This window comes from Typha latifolia, chromosome 6, assembly GCF_019914945.1.
Source record: "Typha latifolia isolate L0001 chromosome 6, TyphaL0001v2, whole genome shotgun sequence".
Taxonomy (NCBI): domain Eukaryota; kingdom Viridiplantae; phylum Streptophyta; class Magnoliopsida; order Poales; family Typhaceae; genus Typha; species Typha latifolia.
The window spans coordinates 6,094,539-6,120,969 of record NC_133091.1 but is presented as its reverse complement, the minus strand read 5'-3'; the positions used below and the strand labels follow the sequence as shown (position 1 = coordinate 6,120,969).

Here is a 26,431-nt window from a genome sequence, read left to right as displayed (position 1 = left end):
CCATTAAACAATCGTTTGGTTTGGATCATAAGAGCTCAAATTAGCTGACCCTATATTGGTCGATGGTTAAATCTAGTAAAGATAAGATAATCTAGTAAATTTGTAGAGAGAAAGAGAGAGATGCCCCAACCAATTCCAATAAAACAAGGTAGCAACAACACAACAAAGGGACTTTTTTATAATATAACATGCTTGATCAAAGTTAAGACACTAGGTTACATTTACTTACAAGCAGCGCCTCTGGAACGCAGGAAAACCAGCAGCTATGTAAACATCTCCATTGAATTAACAGCTCACAAGTGCTTCTGAGTTCCGACTTCTAAAAATAGATCTGACAAAAGATCACTGGGGCTGTTAAAAACTAGGAGGAAAAAAGGATCACCTGGTACAATGCTTTTCTTCCACTTTCCAGCAAGCTTACAGACAATAGGTTATACTTCATATCCTTGTTGATGAGACAAGTAAAAAATAATGCAAGTTCTTATTAGTCCACATTTATGCTACCCTTCTTTTCATGAAGACAATCTTTGGGTTTGGAAGAAGCTCATGAACACAATCAACCATTGTTGGCTCTCGTTTCATGGTAAGACCTGGCTGAAGTCTTATCTGCAGATTTAAATTTCATGTTACATTCTAATAGGACGAGAAAATAACTCAAAACACAGGTCAACCTAGTGGAAGAGACCCATTTGTTAAAATTTTTACAAAATTAAGTTCCCAATAATTGATTTAAATGTGAATCTGTAAAATCGATTAAAATAAATTGTTCTTGAGACACACAGGCTAAGCCATATTGTTAAGTATCTCTTATTGGGCTTACAAGCATCTTACAAGTTGATATGGTTAAGCAGCTAAGTATAGGTCATTTTTGAATCCAATATAAGCCCATTGGTTTGGTATAAATGAGCTAGGTCTTTCTCCACCGCAATACTATAATTGCTTGGCCCATTGAGAGAGACCGGTTGTAAAGATAGAATGAGAGGAAGACCTACTTCCTTTCAGCCTTCCGGGATCAATTGGAGATCCAATATAGATATGACTCTAACCCTTGTGGTTTTCTAGATCTTATATAACAATTGATCCCAAAAATATCTTACACCTTTCACAATTAAAAGGTCAAGAATTTGTCTCCCTTTTAAGCAATGTAATTGAAATGGGAGAAAAGTAATTACCCTTCCCTTCCTCAATAAGAAAAAAAAAAGAAGCAATAAAAACAACCAATAAGGAGTCAGGATGAATAACTAGATCCAGTTAAAGATAGAAACTCCTTTGTGGAATATTTCAATATCACTCCTGAGGAGTAAAAGATTTTTTATAGAACTTTCTTATAGAAATCTTTTTAGACTTGTTATGATGATTCAGTACAGTTGATAGCAGTAAGCATAGTTAGATAGGCAGCATGGTAAATTGGACTATGCCCAACTATTTGACTATCATGGAAAACTGCAATCTGGGCAACTAAGTTTTAATAAGCACCTGATTTTGATTTTCTTTTCCTGCCAAAGTTTCTTTTATAGCTCCAATAACAATAAAATCTTCTGGCAGTTTCAGTTTTGTTTGTAAAGGAGGTTTCATTGTGAATATGATCTGGTCTGACTTTTCATCAGGGGTGGGGGGATGATGATCTCTAGGTCACACCACCTTCTGTTTGTTTATAAAAAACCTTGGGCATGGGAGGCTTCTTGAAACAACTATACAATATGATCACAAATGTAATCAGATAGTATAAGGAGATTAAAGCAAGGTCTATTCAGGCCTTTAGTTACCAACTTACCATAAAAGCAATCTGGTAAGGCCTTAATAAAATTAAATAGAACTCTGATGTAGATAAATAAATTAAAACAGCTTTAGAAGACAGTTAACAAGAAGCAAGTATGTCAAATGTTCCATGAGTGCCCATCCATCAAGTAACTATATTTTAATTTCTAGTCTTTAAGTACATTCTGCTAAATATGAAGACTATCCAAACATTGAATCCATGAAATAGTTGCAACCTCACTAAGTATAAGATAGCATATATTGATTTTTGTGGAAATAACTAGTCTTGCTGTCAAATAGCAAACTGCTTCGCAGTGAAAAGATGGTACCAATAGACTGGTAATTGATATGCATTGTCCTTTTGCACTTTATGTGGGGAAATAAGGGATGTTCATTACCAATAGGATGATTTGCAATGAAAACACTTCATTTTTCAATTTTGGCTGACCCACTTTACGCTTTCTTTGCATGTCAGGCTATTTTTCATTTATCTTCCAACTTTATCCTTATTGAGTGGTGAATAAACAACAAAGTGTGCATTGAGATGAGGAAAGAAGTCTATTATGCATTTAATACAGTCTGATATTTTTTATGAATTGTACTATTTTATCAAATTTACCTTAAAAAAACATAGGCCGTAATAAATGCTTGCTCTCCCTTACATATATTTATGTAATATATAAAAAATTATGAATTACATAAAAAAATAATTTCACTTAAACCCCCTAAACTATTGCCATTTTCTACATACACTCCCTAAATTTTTTTTACCACATACACCTAATCCAAATTTGTTTTTAGTTTAAAAGGTGTATGTAGGTAATAGAAAAGTTAAGAGAGTGTATGTGAAAAACAATGATAATTCAGGGGGGGGGGGGGTCTAAGTAGAATTATTCCTTACATAAAATAATTACTAATTATGTTTTGCAAAGTAATCAGTCTTTTTTTTTTTGTAAAATGTATTATTCTATCACTTTTGCCTTAGGAAGATGTGGATAATAATAAATGTTTGTTCTCCCTCATATGTATTTACTTAATATGTAAAATAACTATGAATTACATAAATAACTGTGAATTATGTAAAAAAAAAAGAATTATGTTCATACCAAGAAAAATAATAATTGCAAGCTATAATAAAGAGTCATAATTGCAAACTATAAGAGTAGTAACTACAAACTATTAAGAGTAATAACTATGAGCTATAAGAGTAATAATTGTGAACTATAAGAATAATAATTGTGAACTACAAAGAGTAATATTTGCAAACTACAAATAGTAATATCTACGAACTACAAATAATAATTATGAAGAGTAATAACTTTTCCAGAATTATTGTATTTTCCACTTTGGCCGAAGAAAGTAAGTTTAGAATTTTTTAACTAATATAGAGTACTTGCATGCATAATCAATTGTTCCCTTTGGTTGGATGAAAGAGAAGAGAATTCCATATTCTTATAGAATTCTAGCATGTCCAATTGAGTGTAAGATGCAATTAATACAGCTGATAAATGACTTGTACAACTCTCTTTTTTTCATATGGGTTGAGGACAGCTTAGGAAGAAAATAGTAAAAAAATCCTACTATGAATAGAAAAGGAAAAATTGAGCCTCTCGTACAACCAAGGTTCCTAGTTTCGGCCGATCCCGACCGAAACGGAAGGGAACGGGTCGGATCCGACCCGGGGGACATCAATAATTGATGTCCCTACCCCCCACCTGCCTCTCTCCCTTTTCTCTCTCTCTTTCTCTCTTTTCCTCTCTTTCTCTCTTTTTTTTCTTTCTCTCTTTCTCACGGATCTCTTACTCTCTTTCTCACCGACGACTGAGTAGTGAGTAGATCTCCGTCTCTCCGATGACGTCGACCTCCGGCGACGTTCTCCGACGACCTCGATCTCCGGCGACCTTGGGTAAGTTTTTTTCAGTATTTTTTTTTCCATTGTGCAGCAGCTGCACCTGTAGCAGCAATGCTGCTGCAGCAGCGCACTGTTGCTCTGCTGCTGCTGCAGCAGAGACTTCTCTGCCAGCACAGCAGCAAAAGCAAAGCAGCAGTAGCTTCTCTGCTGCAGCAGCACCCGGTGCTGCTTATGCAGTTATGCCTCATAAATTTTAAATTATTTTATATTTTATTTTGATTTTGATTTATGTTTTTTAGTTGCAGAGATAAAATATCAATAGCTCCAAAAGAGAAGTCATATGATACCGACATTGGATGGCAACATTGCAACACTATTGGGCAAGATAAAAGACGCGTTAAATGCAGCTGGTATGGAAAGGAAATGAGTGGTGGTGTCAGCCGTTTGAAAGAACATTTAGCTGGAAGACAAGAAAATATAGTAGCTTGCACTCAAGTGTCTTTGGAAGTTAGAAAGCAGATATTGGCTCATTTAATTGGCAAAAAGAAGGATAAACAATCTGCACAACAAAAGAGTCAATGATTCGTGAAGAATTGATGCATAATCCTGTACACATTGATGATGATGGCAGTGAGCAAAGTGAGGAGGATGAGGAGGAGAGACAGATGAGGAGGGCAATAAAAAAGAACAGAAATATGTATAGAGAAGAGGAAGAGATGAGAAGAAGCACTGGTGGCTAGATCAGTTAATATACGAGGAGAAAAAGAATATGGGAGCAGCAGTTCTACCCATAGGACTCCTGGTGTTACAACAAAGTCTGAAAATATTGGACCAATGGATACATATCTTCAGATAAAAGGGGTCGTACACAGACTTCCATCAAGACAGCTCTCAAAGGAATTAAAAATGCAAAGAAACACATTAGTAGAGCTATCTCTAAATTTTTCTTCTACAACCATATTCCTTTCAATGTAGCTGATAGCCTTTGTTATCACACTATGGTGGATGCTATACAATCAGTAGGGTCTGGTGTTCCCCCTCCTAGTTCAAATGATATTGCTACTAAATATCTTGACTCAGAGGTAGATGAACTTCATACTTATATTGAGACATTTAAACGGTATTGGGATGAATTTGGTTGTACACTGATGTATGATGGGTGGAGTACAAAAAACAAAAGAAATATAATTAATTTCTTAGTGTACTCTAGCATGGGGACAATATTTTTGAAGTCTGTGGATGCTACTGCTCATTTCAAAAATACAGATTATATTTGTCAGTTGATAGATGAGGTGGTACAAGAAATCGGTGAAAAAAGAGTAGTCCAAGTGGTTACTGATAATGGGGCAAATTATAAAGCTGCTGGAAATTTACTGATGATTAAAAGACCTCATTTATATTGGACGCCATGTGCTGCACATTGTATTGATCTGGTACGAGTCATTTAGCAGCGAGAGATAATATATCTACTAGTACTAGTCATAGTCCTGATGATACATATGGTGGTGAGATCGTTCTATCTACATTTGTTGAGAAAAGTCAAGGAGGCATAAGGAGTGAAGACAGAGAAACTGAGGATATATATACATATCAGCGACGTCGTCATGAGATGCATTTTGGTTCCTATGATTATGGTACATCGAGTATTTATTGTTTGGAGCCATCACAAGATCTATATGCTAGTTATTATCCTCAGTATCCTCAGTATTCTCAGGCACAAGATCTAAATGCTGGTTATTATCCTCCTCAAACGCAAGTCACATAACAAGATCCATACAATGACTAATATGATGAAATCACTTTTTGGAGCATCAGGTCCCAGACATCAATATTTACAAACTTATGGTGATTATGATGATGAAGACTATAGAAATTTACGAGAACTAGCTCGATATTCAACAAAGTTTTAAATTTTGAGTAAGTTAATACATTTTTTTTAGTTTTTAGACTTCATATGTGAGTAATTTTTGTTTTCTTATTTTGTCATTTTTTCTAAAATTTTCTGCATTTTTCTGTATTTTTAAATAATATTTAGAATTTTATATAATTAAAAAATAGTCCGATCCGATACGAACGGCCGATACGGCCGATACATATCGTTTTTCGGGACGGCCGATACCGATCCCGATCCCGATCCCGATCCCGATACTTGGAACCTTGCGTACAACATAAAAATTAAAGTGTGCTTTTGTTGCAAATCACCTTACTAATTAAAAAAAAAAATTATGGTGCAATTGGCACAAAGTTAAGGGCAATGTTCAAAAATTCGGATCGGGATCAGTCTTTCGAGAAAATGATACATATCGGCCGGATTGGCCATATCGGCGTATCAATCACCTGGATTGAATCAAACTTTTTTTAATTATGAGATTTCTAAATATTATTTTAAAATGTAGACAAATTTCTAAAAATTTAGAAATAATAACAAAAAATAAGAAAATAAAGAAAGAAAAACAATAGTACAGTGAAAACTGAAAACAAGAGATTAGAGAGAGAGCGAGTGAAAGAAAACCAAATAAAAGAATGAAGATTATGGTGTAGTGAAGAAGGAAAGAAAAGAAAAGGAGATAGAGAGTGGAAGCAATGAAAAAAACTAAGAGAAATAAAGAAATAAATTAAAAAATTACATACCGGAATTCATCAGAGTTCGATCTGTGTCGCCGGAGTTTGCCGAAACTAGATCTCTCCATAGGAAAAATAATGGCTATATGGTAAGGAGAAAAAAAAAGAGAGAGAAAGAGATAGAGAGAGAGAGAGAAGAAGAAGAGTGAGAGAAAGAGGAGAGAGAGTTTAGAATGGGTCTGGATTGGGATCGGCCAATCCTACAAACCATGGTTGAGGGTTTGCTTATAACTTGGTAAAAGTACTAAGTGATCCATTAGCCATGCAGAGGTACTATACTTTGTAGTCTCTACTAGCTAACAAGGACGTTCTCATTAAAGAAAGAAAAACATTCAAGGCAAGAATTGTCGTGCCAATAGCACATGCTATGTCGATACTATGTTGGCATGACACGTGACAATTGATGTATCTTGTGCCGTCTCGGTATGCCCCAGTGTGCCATTAAGACACTAGCACACATCTAATTCGTTTTTAGATTTTTTTTACTACATATTTTAGGTTCTAACATATGTATTAAAGTGTGCATTTGAGTCTTTTATCCCCAAAATAATGTTGTAAATGATATATTTTGTTAAAAATATTGCAATAATCAAGTAGAAATGTAATTCAACATATGATATGATTGAAGTATTGAATATATTCATAAATTAACAATAGTTCAATAATTAAAAACTAAAATATGAGTAAATACCTAGTCAAATGTAGAATTACAGGGAGGATCAAAGACACTTTACAATAGTTTAGTAATTAAAAACTAAAATATTAGTAAATACCTAGTCAAATGTAGAATTACAGGGAGGAACAGACATAAATTATTCTAACATGTTCCTACACCAAAAATAAATTTGACATATTAACTTTATATTTTTTAAAATTTGGAGGAAATCAAATTTCTCCAAAGAATTTTTTTTTTTATAAAACTAGCACCAAAATGCTTGATGTAGAATGACTTCCAAATGTCAAATCTAGCAAAATTAGTCTAGAACAATCATTTATACACACCAATTTGATTTCTAAAGTGTAAAAGAAAGGAAATACCAAAGAGATATCTTTGGATGGGATTTGAAGTAAAAAAAAAAAATCCTAAATCCCTCCTTGATCTCCTTTTCTTCTCTTCCTCCTATTCTCTATTTGGAAAAGTGCTGCCATAAGTTAATGGACTTCAGGCCCACATAATGGGTCTCAATGCTATGCCCAATAAAAGGAAATTATACCTTTTGATGGCATTTGAAGAAAAAAAAAAATCCTAAATTCCTCCTCGATCTCCTCTTTTTCTCCCCTTCTTCTCTTCAAACCATTCTCTATTTATGAAATGTGCTGCCATAAGTTAATGGGTTTCCAGCGGCCCATAATGGTGCTACTGGACATTGTACCCCAATTGCTCGCATCAATGCTGCCATAAGTTAATAGGTTTCCGGCAGCACATAATGGGTGTTGCTTCACATTGTGTGCCCGAATTGCCTGATGCAAGCAAAACGAGGCTCGACATGGATGGGGCACGCATGCGTGTTGGTCGGCACGCCTTATTACCAAAGAGTGTCTTCGATAAACTTTCTACCAGGTGTCGGTAAGCTATCCCGATCCTTACCGAAACAAGCCGCTTGGCTGGTTTTGGCTGGGATATTGGCCGATACCTGATTCGTTTCGGATACGGCCGATCCCGCTTGAAACTGGCCAGAACGGGTGGTATCCAACTCGAACCCCCCCCACCACCTGCCTCTTTCTTTTCTCTCTCTTTTCTTTTTCTCTTTCTCTCTTCTTTCTCACTTCTTCCACCGGCGACCTCGACCTCCAGTGACATTCTCCAACGAAGATCCGACGACCTTGACCTCCAGCGACCTCGGATGAGTTCTTTTATCATTTTTTTAGTTGTAAATTCCTTTCATTCCCTCTCTTTCTCTTCCTACACCGAATAGATCTGATGATCTCTACTGTTGCTGTTATAGTGAAGCATCAACACCAGTTGCTGAGAGCCTGAGAGAGAGAGAGAGAGAGAGAGAGAGAGAGAGAGAGGAGGGAAGTTTTAAATTTTGAGAGCGAGGAGGGGAAAGAGCTCGATATTTTAATAGCTCGATGTTCATTAAAATTTTGAATTTTAAGATAACACATTTTTTAAGTTTTTAGGCTTTATATTTGAGTAATTTTTATTTTCTTATTTTCCTCTCATTATTTCTAAATTTTTAAAAAAATTTCTGCATTTTTAAATAATATTTAGAATTTCATATAATTAATAAATAGTTTGATCCCATACGAGCGACCGACTATATCGTTTTTCCGAACGACCGATGTCGATCCCGATCCCGATACTAAGAACCTTGCTATCGGCACAACAAATGTCGGTCAGCATGGCGCAAGTGTTGGTTGGCATGATAAATTGTGTGATTCACAGTGTATTACACATGCTTGTGTCTATTTGTGAGCTAAATATGAGTACCACTATATTGTTGATCTGGATGGCAATCCTTGATTCACAATGTGTTACACATGCTTGTGTCCGTTTATTTGGTAAATATGAGGACCGCTATGTTTCTATCTACAATTCTGCATATATGTCTATCTCTGTGTGTGAGCAATTGTATGTGCTTGTGCACGAGAGAAATCCTATTACAAGTTTGTTAGGAGTAAATTCACTAAATTGGATAATCAATAGATTTTAAGTCAGAATACTATTTTGACTCGATGCCATTGAAAATCTGAAACCACTATTATTATTAATCAATAATGTACTAATTTCTTTATGACTAGCCATTAAATCCATTAGGATTATTGATCAATAATGAAATCATTCCTTTGTTCATTAAAAAAGGAGACAAAATTAGCATGGATATAGCAAGTCTTGCTTGGGCTGCCTTAATGGTAGGCTTTACATTTTCCCCTTCATTTGCAAATAGGCAAAAGGTGGACTCTACGCATACTGCTAGTTGATTGAATAATTGATCAAGTAATCTAACTAGATCAATTGTTTAATTTCATGTGCTTGTGTCCATTTGTTTGGTAAATATGCTTATGATTATTTGTGATAGAATCAGGTCCAACTTTAGTAGACTAAAGTAGGTCAAGAGGAAGAGGAAATTTTATTTTTTCTTCAGAAGGCGAGTGGTGACGTGCAAGTAGACAATTTTGGAGAAAATTTAATGCTGCAAGGACAAGGACAAATGTCGCATCTTTCAGGAGGTTTTCACAAGGATCCTTGGGGTCTTACTGATCTGGAAGTTGGAAGTAGTATCTGTGTGCGCGCGCGAGAGAGAGAGAGAGAGAGAGAGAGAGAGAGAGAGAGAGAGAGAGAGGAGGGGAGGGGGGCGGCCCAAGGTCAAGGTTGACATGAGCACAACAGATAGCATTGTCCAACACTAGTCTCAGGTACAAAAGCTAAAATCGAACGCAATGGCCATTCTTGCTTGGTTTGATATTCTTCAACTAGTCCTGTGGATAGATTTGGAGCCAAGTAGTCGAATTTTATAGGCTTGAACATACGAAGTTTGGTTCATTTTATTTAAGCCTATTGACAGAATTGGAGTCATGTAGTTAAATTTTACAGGCATATATGGAGTTTGGTTCATCTTACTAAAGTTCATTGAAAACTGGAGGACACATGAATTAGATAGCCCTCAGCTTGCTACTTGTGTCCTTTTGGAAAGTGCAAGGTGAAAAGGAAGGAAGCGGGGTTGATACCACAGTTGAAATCATATTCTACATTGCAAAAAATGAGTGTAAAAGAAAATATTGTTGCTCTATCTTCACCTTTAAGGTTGTGCTAAACAAACAGTGTTGATTCAACGTGCAACAACTCTAAAGCATGACACTTCCTATATTGAATTAGTGTCTAGTGTCTAAATAGATACATAACATGTACTGAACTGTCTGATAACATAAATCTCAAGGCCTTGGTACTGTTTGCTGAAATTCATGCATATCTTTCTATAACAAAATTATCAACCAATGCCCAATGCTTATCAATCCATGTCAAGGTAGCACAAATACACAGAGATAAATACAAAGCATTATTGGGATAGAGATCTGTAAAACGAGTAATGGTTATAAGTTCAATCTTGAATTCAGTAACTAACCTCATAGTTCTGGAGTAAAGATGCAAATAGTGCTGAAATTTCAAGAATTGCAAACTTCTGTCCAATGCAAGTTCGACTGCCAGACCCAAAAGGAAGAAATGTTGCGGTTTTATTTGAGTGAATTATGAACGGACCTCCACTAGAGTCATTGTATACCTCTGATGTTCCTAAAGACAAGAAGAAAAACAGCAAAGCATTAATGATTTGAGTCATTTTATATGAACAAATGTAATAGATTCTAAAGGAGAAATCTCATCATAATATGTTTCTAATGAAAATAAACTTCACTTCACATACAACAAAATAATTAAGCACTAACATCATGGGTTGGATTGATGAAGAAGACACATCAACATCAGACTGATGTTGGCAAGAAACCTGAAGAGTAAGTAATTATATTCTAAGTGTTTAACCCCAAATAGAATTGTCCAAATAAACACATCACGAGTTCTATTTTAAAAACATGATGAATAGTAAGTAATTCTATTTTAAGTGTTTAACCCAACTTTATAGTATATAACTATATATTATTGACTACATGCAAGAAATGAAGAAATTGAGCTAAGCTACTTTACCTATTAGAGATAACAGACTACTAACGACAGATCGAAGCAATCAAACTGTACGCCATGGTCGAAAAGACACTAACTTCCATTGAGCTAAATGAAAATCTTTAGTTCTCTTTAGAAACTAGTGGTAATTGGCCAAGAAGATATTCATATGAGGTCCTTTCTGTTCTGCTAGTTGAAAACCTTGATTTCAGTGCAATCCATGATCCTTTGATGGGCAAGCATTAGTAATAACAACTAAATGGCTAAAGATGTTTAAATGGTCCTTTTGTTCTAGTTGAAAACCTCTAATTTAGTGCCATAACAACACCAATGCAAAACAAATAATGTAGCAATCCATGCCTTTGTGATGGCAAACCAAAAATAACATTTAAACACATCAGTCAAAAAGTAAATGCAAATATGTTCACTAAAGGCAGCAAAATATTCCACAACAAGCCTTTTGTTAGATGTTGTAAAGTATGCTTGCATATGAGGAGCCAAGCATCCAATGAATATGTGAAACATATTTTTCCTTTGACATGGAATGGGAATGAAAGAATTTTTTGACTAACACTAACAAATATAAGGAAGCTAAACTGAAGCGGAATTAGTGTTCCAGGTTAACACTATTGTTACATCATAACAAAGAAAATTCAAATGAAAAAAATACCTTTGGTTGAGTTTGACAGAAAACGATGAGGATTAAACTCGCAAGCATCCTCACCCCAAATAGAATTGTCCAATTGAACCAGCTGCAATGGAACAACAATAACTGCTCCTGACGGTATAGTTATACTAGATTTCAAACTCAAATCTGCAGAAGAGGAAAAATATAATTCAAGGATAAGATCTGGAAATAAGGAAATAATAATAATGAATGACTGCATAAAATCCATTGCTATAAGAAGTTGTATGTATAACAAGAAAGACAAGAAAGAGAACTAAGGACTTTACAGCATGAACAGAGATAAAGAATCAGGTAAAAGGAAACAGCTCCAAAGAAATTGCCAAAAATGATGAAATTTCTAGTCAGAAGCTTAGAACATCCAACAAAACAAAGAGGCCTTTTTTCTTGTCTAGATTAGGCAAATGTGACGAAGGTGTAAAACATTCCCCAAAATATCAGATTCCAACAAATTTTATTACAGCGACCCACATGACTGACAAACTAAAAAAAAAAACTATCTGTTTATCTACCTGACAGTTAATAAATGTATAGGCCAGGTTTGAAAGCAGAATATTGAGAGTTCATTGCTGCTTATTCCTGCAGTTTGTACCAAACAGATTCTTAACTATGGGACTAGATGATGGGTAAAGTAGGGATTTAAAGAGGATAAAAAGTGCTTATTGCTCCATTTTATTTGGGAATAATAGTTCCAAACTTCCCCTAAAAACTAAAAATTAACTCAGGATAACATTTGTCCCTGGTCAAAGGAAAGTAACAGAACTAAGCTTGAGAGAAAATATTATCAGTAATCCCGATTACAGACTGAGCTGCATGTTTAGCTCCAGCAAAAATGGGATTCTTTTCCTTTCAGAAACATTGAGATTGTTTCTCAATTTCCCTCCCCTCTATTTTTGTTGTTCTTAGCTAGATATAGTGAGATGGGATCAAACCATAAAAGAAATGAAGAGAAAAAAAGACACAAGGTTTATGTGGAAAACCTCTTAGGAAAAAACCACTAAGAACAACCAAATCAATCACTAGATCCAGTCCAAAACAAAACCAAGAGTACAAGTCTCCACATACATTCACACACACACACAAAATCTCATGAAACCAAAATCTCTAAACAAGAATCTCTCATACTAGAAACTTTTCTCCAATGGATGGACCAACTCTAATGTGCAAACTTCATCCATGCGAGCATGTGTGAACCTCTACCCTGTGAGACTGCAACCACATAAGATATGTTATGCTTGCAAATCTCCATGCTTACCACAAGCCTCCATAGCGCAAACCACCAGCACAAGCCTCCAAACCTGCATCTCCATACGAACCTCTATTTTTGAGACAAAACTGACAAGCTGGGAAGAAGAATGAAAGACTGAGGAGCTAGGGAGGCTTTTCAGATCATTCAAAATGCTCCCTTGACTGTAAAGGGGCATTTTCATAATTTTAGAATTTATCAAGCTATTGTAGGTCCCTTGCTCCCTAGGGTCCACAAATAACCTTAGTTAATTAAGTTCACCAAGTAAACTATCACTGATTAAGCTGATAAAACATGGATTCCAACATAGAAGTTGCCCAACAATTCTGGTCCATTTAATAATGGTTTGAACATATATTTCTAGTCTTTTCCAGGTTCAATAAGGTGATTCTGACCACAATCAAACTTTGGTAAATTCCTACCCATTTTCAGAATTTATCAAGTTAGTTACCCTAATTATCAACAATGTTTAACTTTTGAAAGGCACCCGCAGTATGCCGGCAGTCATCCCACTGTATAGCTCATGATATCATCAAATAATTGGAAAGGGTAGACAGGTCAGTCATTTGAAGAAGAATTTATTTGGTGGATTCCCAAAAGTGCTAAAAAAGTGCCACAAGAGACATAGATGCAACAAAAGTCCATTAAAACAGTGTCTAGGTGGTCAAAAAAATTACAAAGCAAAAGAAAGATTGATCATGATAGATGGGAGGCTGGTTACCCCGAATTTGATGAGTATGATAAAGAAGGGAGATGACATGGACCCTGTAAGGGCAATATTTGTTGTAATAGTAAATTCGTGGACAAAATTACATATTTGATTGGGTTGTACAAATTAGATTCAAGTATATGATCAAGTCACATAACTTATGGAGAGTCAGAATGAGTGAAGATTTCCAGTCAATTGATGCAGAATTGAATTCAGAAAAAAAAAGAGTTTCAAGATCTTGTTTGGATGGGAGTAAAGGCATCCAAACCGTTAGAACGCATCACTTAAAAGAAACTTAAGCGACATTTAGATGGCATGTGCAAGATAGCAAAAGAAAGTTCAAAATCAGAAATAGTTTTGAAAGTCCTTTAGTGGCTTATTCCAGCACGAATCAAGAATGATCTTATCCTCTATTTAGGGAACCCATAGTTAGAGGTTTAATCACCAATTATAAGGAGAATTCTAGGAATTCTACTCTCATCTTAGAGGAGTTCTCTAATTATCTCACAAAGTCTGATTGTTGAGCTATAAACCTACAGTTAAGGATGATCTAGTAGCATTGGAAGGAGCTAAAACATCCGTCGACACCAATCACCATCGACACAATTGTATTAGTGGATTGATCCGTCGCTTGGGTGTGCTTATCAAAAGAAAGCAATCTTTCTCACAAGGATAGTTAATCACGCATTTTGTATTCAATTGATTACTTAAACACTCAAGCATTGAAGTATCGACAAAGATTGTAAGTAAGTTTTTTATCTATTGCTTAATGAAATAAGACCAATTAGGTTTAAGTGGGTCCGTGATTTTTTCCACTCTATATGAGAAATTTTCCATGTTAAAAAAAACATGTCGTGGTATATTTGTCATGCTTTACTTTTCCTATTCGTATTCGTATTCAGCTTTCCACCTTCTACTCTTAGTTTATCGCTCGCCGACTTGACTTTAGTTTTCGTAGTTATAGCTTTTGGTTTTCCATCTCCTACTCGATTCTGGTTTTTAAAGTTCAATTCTTATTCGGTTTTGTAAACCTAGTAAGATTCGGTTTTCCTAAACCAATTCAGGTTTGGTTTTTGACTTTGACTTAGGATTTTTTATTTTCCTATCTCTAAACTTAGTCATTCTAGGAATTCTATCTCCCCACGATCTTTCAAATCCAAATCTCCAATCATGGGTGGATCTAGTATACAAGGTTTCATTTTAATCATATAACATTGTCTGCTGCAAGAAATACTTATTTCCGAAGCATCAGCATATTGCAAAAGCACAAGTTAGGGATTAAGCCCCCAACATCGAAAGAAATTATGGGAAAGTACCTAGAAGAAGTGGCAGAGATATGCGCATAAATTTCTCACGAGGCAACAGCTTAGAATTGAGATTTTAGGGTTAGCGACACAATTTTTTCCTCACTACATGTACACCTTATTAATGGTACTTGTACTACCTCTTAATCCTCCTGTGCTAGCTACCTGTTTACTCCACCTTTTGAGAAACCACATAATAGACTGGATATCCACTATGTGGGGCGCACCCTAGGTCCACCCTTGCCTATGAGGAGAATGCTTTGATTTTCAAAACATTGACTATTAGTGTCCCTATTAATTTTTCTTGACTATTTTTGGGCTAAATAAGTTTTCTCAATTATGTATGGTTTGAAAAAAAATATTTATGATGTTAGTGGTTTAACAGTCCTACGGGGACCTCTATATATACAAATAATTAAATGAATGTAGACATATATATTATTCAAAGTTTCAAACATATTACTAAAGATTCATAATTGCCAATTAGCATATGAGAGTAATGATATTTATAATAAATTTCAAATTGTAGGGCACCATGTTGGCCATGTACCTAAAAATGGGGCTTAAGAAATGAGACTTGTAATTTCTCGTCTCTATATATGACTGTGGTTTGTTGCTATTCATAAATCTCAGCTCCCTCTATTCACATATAGGAGGTCTATCAAGGGACTAAATAGGGGCTAAAGTTAGTTCTTGCCAATGGGCACGTGAAGATGAGAAATTACCCTTTAACATTTTTTAATGGATTCTCAGATCATCACTGATGGCAAAAAATCTAGAAGCAGCCCAAGCACTTAACTCTCAAACAAGAGAGACCCTTGTTGTTGATAAATATTTGTATCTGAAAAAGCAATGTTTCTACTATCTACGAAGTGCAGCTAAACATGTAAGCCTTATGGAAGTTTGATTAATTCAATAGCATCTTCTCATGGGCTTGTGCAGGATTATATGTAGAAAGTACTCACAATCTTTCGTTAATAATATCTTTATTAGTTAAACTTCAACAAAACATAATATAAGAGACTTGCTTTAAGAAAAGTCAGATAGGCATTAAAGATGCATCACACTATCAGTAGCTATACTAAGAATTCATTAGTCCCGTCTATGAAACATGGTTTTTTAAGGTGGCCTTGTCGGCTGCCATGGCATGGCGCCGAGCCAGCTAGGCGGCCAACTAATGGCAGGCGAGCCACCATTCCTCCTCTTCTTTTTCTTCTTTTTCTTGTTCTTCTCTTTCTCTCTCTACTTTGGGAATCCACTACTTCTCTTTTCAAAGTGATATGGGTTCTCAATGTAGAGAGGAGTTTCTTTCCGCGTTAGGAACTCATTTCTCCATTTTTCATTTTCTCTCTATCTGCTTTGGGAACCCAACATTTCTCTTTTCAAGGCATTGTGAGTTATAAACTTCTAATATAGAGAGGAGAAATGATGGGATAAGTTGTCATATATATTGTTATGGTTGTAAATTACTATTAAAAAGTTTATAATGCTATATTAATATATAATATATATCATATATAATTATATTTTCTTTTTTATATATTAAAATGCTATACCGCATTAGCGCCCGCCTTCTAGGCGCTAAGTGGTGGGGTGACTGCCCGCTACCCACAGCTACCTTTCAATACATTGGAAGAAAAGATGATAGGATGGATATATTACACACCATGTGTCAAAGAGCATCTCTGAAGAAATGGTCCAGCTGGCAAAAGGCGAGCAGATTCATAAACAGTAGCCAACAGAAATTGCATATTTTGCACACTGTCTTTGTCCAGCTTGCATGTTTCTTCCCGCACAGCAATAATCTCCGAGTATAGCTGGAACAAGTAAAGGCAAAAGAAGCATATGTTAGAAATCAATTACTATGCGTATGTTTCAGATGTTATGTCATGTTGAAAACAATTGAATCCAAGCTGCTGACACCAATTCAATTGAATTATAGCTAATGGTATATCAAATAAAAGTCATAATTATTCAAATATAAAGATATCCTAAAAGTCAAGAGAAATCTGAGAAATAGAAATCTAATCACACAAGATCTAGATAGATATTAAACATTTAGCCAAGTATGTGGTCAGGAATATGTTGAAGAATAGTAAATGAAACATATCAGTTGATCAGCTAAGGTCTATAAAGCACGGATACTTCGTTTGCCCCTCCGTACCGATATTTGATACGTATCAGATACTAATACGTCACCGATATGGCTCGATACGTATTGGATACTAATACGGCACTGATATGGCTCGATACGTATCGGATACTAATACGGCACCAATACGTATCGGATACGACCGGAGGAGTATCCAAATTAAAAAGATTAATTTTAATTTTCTGATACGGCAGGATATGGCTCCGATATGGCGGGATACGACTTTGATACATTTTTTGATCATCCAGTCCTTTTTCCTTTTTCTTTTTATGTTAAAAGATAATATAAAACATATACTTTATATGTATATATACGATTGTCGAATCCTTCACGATACTTTAAGGCTTTGTTTATTTGATAATGAATTAAACATATAATTTGAAACCTATTTAAATATCTAAATTAGTTGTAGACTAATTGTAAGAACCAAAAAAAAAAACTCTTGCAGCGCATGTGCGTTGCTTGTGCGCACCTTTCTCTCTCTCCCTCATCGGCACGCGACGAAGCAGCCCCGAGTTTTGGATTTAGATTCTTATTTGATAATGAATTAAACATATAACTTGAAACCTATTTAAAGATCTAAATTAATAGTAGACTAATTGTAAGAACCAAAAAAAAAATCTCTTAGAGCTTATGTGCACTGCACGTGTGCACCTTTCTCTCTCTCCCTCACCGACACGCGATGGAGCAACTGCGAGTTTTGGATTTAGATTCTTCTCTATAAATCAACCTGAAAATCCTCTCTAGGGGAGGAACCTTCTTCCTTCTTTGCCGTCAAGGTCACGACGTGGGATCAAACCGCCGGAGCAATTGCAGACCACCACTCGGCCATGAAGTTGACTCCAATCGTCTCTCTCTCTCTCTCTCTCTCTCTCTCTCTCTCTCTGGTTGTCAATCCCCTTAAGGAAGGAAGCGGGGATGGACTCAGTTTCGACCGGAGCCAACTTATTTATGTTATTTGGGTTCGGGTTTGGATTTCGAATCCAAAAGACCCGACCCGACCCGACCCGACCCTTTTAAATTAGTGAGACTGGGCCTTTAGCCCAATCCATTTAAATGGATTATTGGGTAGGCTGCGGGCCAACTGCAGCCTAGCCTATGAATAATATTGAGCTTGGGCCTTAAGCCCAAACTATTTAGTGGATTTTGGTGGGCCACCAACCATAGCCCAGCCCAATCATTTGGGCTTAAACAAGCCCATTTAAATAATTTAATTAGTTTTAAATTTTAAAAATCATGATATTAGTTAAATTAAAATATATTATTTATTTATTTATTTATTAAATGTGGTAATTTTTCTTAACCCATGGACTAAAAATTTCAGTCGTTTCATTTAGACATAGGTGAGTGGATTCACTTACGTATTTATTTTATTTACTCGTCTTGTATTTTGTGTTTTTTTTATCAAATCATGTATAATTCATTGTGCAAATACATTATTATATTTTTTCTGTGCATTATTATGTTTCGGGTGCAAAATATAAGACCCAATGCATTGCTATACTTAGCGTATATAGTCATTTCTATGATCGACCTAATCAGCATATGATCCGTTTAGGTGACTGGCATACTTAGAGAATAGTCCCAAGCTAGATTAGAAATCTCCCTGAGGTGACTCTAATCTTTCTCTATAGTTAGTGAAAAAGATAGGGTGAATTTATCACATAGTGACACCCCCTGGTGACCCTAACTAGATTAACTATAAGGAAAAAACCCGAGTGCATATCGAGGTGACTTATAATTGATATGGATCCTCAGGAACAGTCCCAAGTTGAGACATATGACATTATTATGAATATTGAAAGAAATTCAGCATATTGATGCGAACCATGTTATGAGATATGATTTACTCTATTATTACTTGTACTGTTATTATTATTGTTATCATAAGCAAGCTTAATAAGATTCTCATTTTATATTATTGGACTTGTATTTATTAAAGTTATGTTATAGATTTAGATTTATTTGGCTTTTGAGTAGATTCCACTCACTGAGCTATAGTTGTTAGCTCATGGGTTCCCTCTTGATATTTTAGGTGCTGATCCACGTGGCGACTGAGCGAAATGTATCGAGACCTAACCTCCACTTATGATTTTACTATTTTGTCCATCAATCATATTAGACATTTTATTCTAAACTATATGTTATTTTAGTTTGATTGGTGACACATTATCGATGATATTAGTGTTTCTTTATTATTGGATTATATTTATTGGTGTTAGCTGATCATAATTAAATTCTTGTTATTTTGGGTCTTAGAAAAGTATTAGTTAAGGCTTCATGTATCTCAAGTGCATTGAGGTATATGGCCGGTCATAATTCCAATTTTTTGGTCGTGACACTAAATAGTTAAATTAGGTTTTAATGCTTCACTAACATTTTAAGTTTCATATCAGTTTCTATTATAATACTATTCTAAAGTTTTAGGCATGCAGATATTAAATATATAGCTTTCTTTCCTTTTATCTTATTATTTATGGGATAATCATTTTTTACCATATCTTATATTGGTTGACAACAAATCAAATATATATTATTTATTTATTTATTAGCGTATCCATGTCATATCCGTATCCTACTTTTAAAAATTTATCGTATCCCTGTATTTGTATCCATGCTTCACAGGCTAAGGTTAACATCAAACAAGACTTTGAATTTAACAAAACATTCATTGTATAAATACAAAGTAAGCAAAGGAAAAGTTATCACATTTAAAAGATCAAACTAGATATTTTCTTCTATCAATGGTAGCAGTATTGACAAGCAAACAAAATCTCAACCGCTATGAAGAAGTATAGAGAAATAGAAAAAATAATTACGAACCAAAGAAATGAAAATAAGATGAGGACTTAAGAACCTTATCAATCTATCCTCAAATGAAACACTCAAGTCAGTTGTCAAAAGAATATTATGACATGTAATGCATGACCAAATGCTCTATGACAGAATTAGAGATAGCATCACAAATTGAAAATAATGAAACAGAACCATCCATAACTTTGATTTTTCCTCACTGAGGACCATCAAAACTTACCAACATGAACAATAACTAGGTTCACAATTCAGATTGGTATTTCAGAATATATTTACCTATACATACTTAAAATGATGGTTTGTTATTTATCAAGTGCGTTGAATTATGAAGAACATCTTTCATGTTCCATAGTAGATGTTAACCAATATACTTTCCCAGCTTACAGCAGATAATTTTGAACACTACTTATCACAGAAACAGTGGTGATCGTTAGATTCTGAATAGCTTAAGTTGACAGAAAAATTATCATTTAAAGGAAAAATAATCCATTTAAACATATAAAAGAACAAGTATACCAAAGATAGAAGAGAATATATAGTTATTTTGATAATGTGTCATTCCATAATCCATAGCAACCAGGAAGAGCCATAAAAGTTTTTCATTTTCAGAAATCAAGCACAAGAAGAACATAAGAATCAATTTAAAACAAAAATTTCAAAGAACGAACTCTTTACCTGGTTTTGTAATTTAGGACGCAATACGAGCCTAGTCAAAATGCTATCAATCAAACTAGCAGTTGTTAGACATCCATGAAACATCAAGGCCAGGATGTTTCCAAGTGATTCCTCTTTTAAACAAAGAGATCCTTCAATCTCCCTGTCAAAAAAGTTGTCCAACAGCGTATTATCAAACAAAACAGCAGCTTCTCTCCCAACCTTCTTTTTAATTCCTTCAGTTTTCTCACATGAACATTGACCATTTTGGCCAACTGAGTTATACTTGCACCTGGACCGTTGCACAATGTCCTTGGTTAAATGTTTCAACCTACCGCACAAGGACTGGTACCTCCAATATCCTCTTTTCCAAAAGGGCGGTACTTTATAAGAGGCCCAGAAGCAGCCGTCCTTTGCGACTATCATAAGAAGCTCTTCATAAGTAGCTGCATCAGACCAATCGAGAAATGCTTCACCAAAAAGTGTCACTCCAAGTATGTAAAATGCCATATGTTGTGAAAAAGATCTGGAATCAAGGAAACCTTTTTCCATGAGAGAATCAATCCTTTCCATGACAATATCTATAATCTTCTGGGGACTTCTGTTTGCTCTCTCCGCAAACTTTCCATTCATGTATTCTGCTAAAGATTCTCTCCTCTTTTTAACCTGAAAATAGTCCACCAAATACAAGCAACTTAAGCACACTTTGCACATGTTAACGAGCGAAGAAGTTATGATATACTCCATCTCCTAAAACTTATGCTACTTTACCATAAATATTTAGTTATTTCAAAATTTCAATATCATGGTTTACAAGATAACAACGTAAGATAATACTTTAGCTATGAATGTGTGAAAATAAAAGGCCACTAAAACAAAAAGAGACTTGCAAGATGCTATATATTAGAAGTTATAAAATGACACACAAATGGGAAAACTTGATATAAATTACTTCCCGATGCAAAATGCAAGATGGATTACTATATTGAAATAATAATGATTACTGTGTCATGACGAAAGAGGGCATAATACTAGAAAAGCACACTACTGAATAAAAGATCTACATGACTTTGTTGCCATATAGAACTGGATACCTTCTCAAAAGAGGAAACAAAAAGGCTCAACCTCCCAAAAGCCAAGCTATATGTCCTTCCAGTTAATGGCAATTTATCTTGAGCCTTTATAAGCATCTCTTTGATTAAAGCAACATCTTTCACTGATACAAGAAGCTGTGAAGGTCCAAGCCATAATCTGACTACAGGTCCATACTTCTCATGCAACTTTGACAAGTAGCCTGTCAAATTTAAGAAGTTCAAGTAGTAAATATGATCAGCTACTCAGAAAGAGGATTTTGACATATGCATAATAACTTAGAATCTCGAGTCTTGACTTCCAAACATAAATGGGCATCCAGAGGTTAAAGCAGAAAACCTCATCTCTTAATTTGCTAAACTTTTAAAGAATTTCAAGCAGTGAAACAGAAATCTCTTGAGTCTTGACTTTCAAACATAAATGGACATCCAGAGATTTATGCAGAAAACCTCATCACTTAATTTGCTAAAAGTTTCAAAGAGTTTCAAGCAGTGAAACAGAAGATATCATTTGACTAGGAAAGTAGAAATTACAGAATCTTGTGTTAGTTTCTGGCCTAGCTTGAGAAAGAAAAGTAGATGCACATCATGGAAAATTTGTCTAAAAGCAGGTTTAGCTTTCACTGTTATATTTCATTATGTACATAAACATTAGGTTTTAATATTCTTAGAAAATTGATCAAATAGCAATTTTTACATAAGTAGGACAACCTTTCAATGCCGAGGTCCATTAGGTAGTTAAGTTTATAACCATATCATCGTCCCTACCAAGATTCTGAAACTCAGTATCGGGATTCGGATCGGGTTTTAAAAAAAATGATACGTACAGGCTGTATCAGTTGTATCGTCTGTTCGCATCATATCGGACTATTTCTTATTACGTAAGATTCTAAATACTATTTCAATTATAGAAAATGTTCTAAAAGTTTATAAAAAATAACAGAAAAATAAGAAAATAAAATTTTGTTACATATGAAGCCTAAAAACTAAAGAAAAAACTCACTCAAAATTATAATGAATTCCGACTTGCATTTGACAAACTTTTATACTCATAAATTACTAGTGCGCTCTACACTATTGTTCTATAGCAATTAGAAAAGAGAAGTAAAAAAGTGGGTGAGAAAGAAAAAAAAACTCATCCGAATTCACCAAAGTGCAGAGTAGCCGAAGGGGCTCATCAAATAGCCACCAAATGAGTTCAGTAAAGTGTGAGGATGGGAGGAGAGTTGTGTGAGAGATAGAAGGTAAAAACTAAAAATTTGAAAAAAAAGTAGTTGAGGACATTAATTACTAATATCTCCTAGGTTAGATACATTTTAGATTTGACCTGAATCTTATAAAATTTAGTTTTGGCCGATATGGCCAAAATCAATCTGGTGACTAGTTTCAAGTTCAAATTGAGATTATTTATGGCTGATCCGACTCGGGATTGATTGATTTTGGGATCCATGATCCCTACACTTCATTGAGAAAATAGAAGTTTTCAACACCACATTCCACATATCCACTACCCCAGTTCGTATAAAATACATTTCTCCTAATGGGATGAATTGTTGATGCTAGTCCATAGGAAGGTCATATATCGAGCAATATGGGGTTGCCTATTGGTACTTATAGTGTTACTACTAGGTGGCATATGCCAGATCATATGGGGGCTTTTACTACCATGAAAATCATTGATTCTCTCATCTTCTACACAACCCAAAATAGTTGAGAGAAGGGACTAAAGGCTTGGTTGATGTAGTTGCTCTCATCTTCTATTATCTTGATTCCTCAACTCATTACGCGCATCATATGTTGCAATATCTACAACTAATGTCCTCTCCGCTCCTTTCACTTGAGATCTCATTCTTCATCCTATCTTCGACAACAAAGGTGTGTTCTTTGAACCTTCGACCAAGTCAGCACAAACAATTATATAGTCAAAAATATCTTTCACGAATACACTTTTATTTCCAACGTTCCAGGATCTAATTACATTGTCAAACAATAAATTGCGAATTTACTTTGATCCTTCAACTATAGGCTTCCCTGATTATTCTCATCCATCTCAACTAATGAAGTGTTCTAACAATCAACCATTTATCCTTCCAAATCTCCACCTGCTAATCAGTTTATTTTAATTACACCATTTTGAAAGTACTCTGCTAAATTGAAAATAGTCGCATATATTATAAGTCCATAATAGCATACCATACTTGAAGAAAATGGAGTGATGTGATTGTGTGTGAAAATGAACAAGGCAGCAAATATGTATGAAATCTAGTAAGTCACTAACATCATTCAACTTCTGTACATGTAGATATAGCTACCAAAAATAGTTTGTGAATTTCCATTCACACAATCCACTATTCTATCACTCCAGTGACCCAGATGGACATTGCCTATTCACTTATATTGAGCCATGCATTTCGCTAAAAGTGTGGCAGTCCAACAACAGGAGAAAAGGGGCGATAATCTCTCCTCTCCACTCTCCCTCTTTGCTATCATTGGCTGCTATACTGCAATAACAACTGGGATGGCAATATTGAGCTGATACTATAATCGACCATCCCAAAGGCTTTTAACGGATTTGGTTCGACAAAATCGAGTTTGGGTTGTACATGGACCAATTTGTCTACGTTAGATGGGTCGAGTAGTTTTAACCCGTTTAATCCACATAACCTGTATAATTCTAACTCATTTAACCTGCTAAATTAATGCCATAACAGAACCTAGCTTGACCTACTTAATCAGACCATATAAATGTGGTACACATTATTAAACGGGTTACAACATTGATGTCAGTAATAAGTGAATCATTTAATATAAGGGTCATACTTTTGTTAGTGTAAGGGTGACCCAAACTCAAACCTGACCCAACCCAAACATGTACGACACAACAGCACATGAGTGGGAAAGATGGATAACAAAGAGGGAGAAAAGGACAAGATGGAAGAAGAACCCTTTCATCACTTTTTTTCCTTTATTTTTTCTCTTGACTTTTTACTCTCAAATTTGGTTTCATCAATCAAGGAGCCAAATCCTACAGAACATCTCAATTTTGTGGCTTCTTATCCAGAGGCTCTGAGGCTAGTTTTGAACCTTCAGAGAGATCTGAAGGCATCCCCTGTATAAGATGATGCCATCATCTTTTCTTACAGATTTAGTTATCATCGTTTTTAATATATATTTTTCTGTTTCTAAATTCCTCTGTTAGATATCCAAAGGTGAGCCTTATTCTAGCAACTGTCTAAAATGTGCCCCTCAAAGAACTATTATGGGAGATTTGTTAATACGGGAGTAGGGTCTTTAAGGTGAAGCATAACCCATGAGCAACTACTCCTCCTCGCCGGACTCAATCTAAAACCAGTAAAAAAAACCACCTTTTCTCAAGAAAACGCAATCCAAAATTTCAGTAAAGCTACAGTGCCACTACAGTAACTATTCCGAGAACCAAAACATCAACTCAAAGTTGAGAATTATAGGAAAATGTTAAAAGATGTTATCTAATTTCATTTAGAATCGAAACTGTAAATCAAGCAAACGCGCATACTTGTGAGATTAGCTCCAGATCCGAGAGCAACCGCGAGATTCGAGCATCCAAAAAAGGACGAACAAGGCGGCCCAGGGATCCGGTTCCCCTTGACCCAAAACATAACAATCCTCACTAGCTTCCCGAAAAGGAGAAAGGTGACACAGATGAGGGCGATCCAAAGCAAAGCATTCGTCCCCCTCTCGTAGTAATATCTCATGAATCGAGACCAGCTCGGATCGAAATCAGAGCACAAAACCGCAGCCTCGCCGCGGCGGAGAAGAAACCCTAGAAGCGTGTAGGGAACTGCGGCATCACAAGCTTCCATGGCCATGGCAGCCATGAGATCCGATCGCATTAGTGGCGGTGCGGGAATTAGGAGTGGTCTTTTCGGGGAAGAGATATATTATTGAATTATGATTTATGAAAATCAACTACCCGGTGAGTTGGTTGGGGACATTGGTGGGGGAGTTATTGAATAGGTACGTGGAAGATAACAATAATAGAGAGGATTAGAAGCTTGATAGTTTTACTTGTGGAGGAGAGAACATGCGTGTGCGGCTCTGTATCGGCTAGTCTACTGTTCCGACTCTCTGAATTTAATGTTATCCTGCCCTCTTCTTTTCTTTTTTATTTCTTTCTCTCCTTCTTTTTCTTTTTCTTTTCTTTAAAATAGAAGAGCACTAACTCCCAACTAAACTTTTATTAAGAGTAAAGATGACAGATTACAGATAGAAGAGAGAAAGAAAGTCAAGTTTTCACATTGTCGGGTTGAAATTCTCCCAGGATTGACAAACTTGATTATCCTACTCTATTCATTTAATTTGCCAAATAACTAGGGTATAGGCATAGGTAATCCATCTATTCATTGTTATTTAAAATTAGATTGAAATAATAGGGTTTAAATTTTACTTTAATTACACTTACACTCTCTATGGCCCAATATCGTAGTAATTCTCTATAATTTAAAATGTTACAATCAGACCCATTAACCTAATCGAGCATTATAATTTTGCTCTTATGTTATGCCCACTCTTTGACTCAAAATACTCTCGCGTGGTGCATGTAAGAGATTTGTTACAACTATGCCGTTAGAATAAAAAAATATTTTAAATTATGATCAAAATACCTTTTCTTCATTCCTTCATTTATTCTTCTTCATTAATTCCTTCGTGTTATTCTTCTTGTTCTTCTCATCGTTCCTTCATTTTTTTTTCTTCTTCCTCCTCCACCCTAACTGAAAGCTTTCTTTGTCTTCAACTCAATCCCAACCTAAAACCAAATCCTTCTTCCTTATCAACCCCAAACTAAGAGTGAAGTTAGGAGACATTATTGCATACATGGCAACAACAAACTTGATACTTGGGAGCATATTGGGAAGTGCAGTAGGACTTCACACTTATCCACACTTC

General features: G+C 35.3%; 1 protein-coding gene across 2 annotated transcripts; it reads right to left on the bottom strand.

Moving 5' to 3' along the window:
* Window positions 1-149: 149 nt before the first annotated feature.
* On the bottom strand, window positions 150-25,554 carry LOC140790955 (eupatolide synthase-like). Of its 2 annotated transcripts, XM_073141277.1 has the most exons (8): window positions 25,041-25,474; window positions 21,509-21,708; window positions 20,957-21,080; window positions 20,436-20,860; window positions 16,461-16,611; window positions 11,521-11,664; window positions 10,300-10,466; window positions 150-606 (listed from the first exon to the last, which is right to left on the bottom strand). In XM_073141277.1, the coding sequence occupies exons 1-8, from the start codon at window positions 25,375-25,377 to the stop codon at window positions 496-498; spliced, it is 1,659 nt and encodes a 552-aa protein (XP_072997378.1). In that variant the 5' UTR covers window positions 25,378-25,474; the 3' UTR covers window positions 150-495. The 2 variants fall into 2 exon arrangements, with proteins under 2 accessions (XP_072997378.1, XP_072997377.1); XM_073141276.1 differs by having other exon boundaries at window positions 20,436-21,080; window positions 25,041-25,554.
* Window positions 25,555-26,431: the final 877 nt, after the last annotated feature.

Coding starts and splice junctions, on each gene's coding strand:
- LOC140790955 (XM_073141276.1), bottom strand. CDS start 25,377: ATGCGATCGGATCTCATGGCTGCCATGGCCATGGAAGCTTGTGATGCC. Junction 21,709..25,040: donor ATCTGGAGCTAATCTCACAA/GTATGCGCGTTT, acceptor TAAATTTGACAG/GCTACTTGTCAAAGTTGCAT. Junction 607..10,299: donor CTTTACTCCAGAACTATGAG/GTTAGTTACTGA, acceptor TTAAATCTGCAG/ATAAGACTTCAGCCAGGTCT.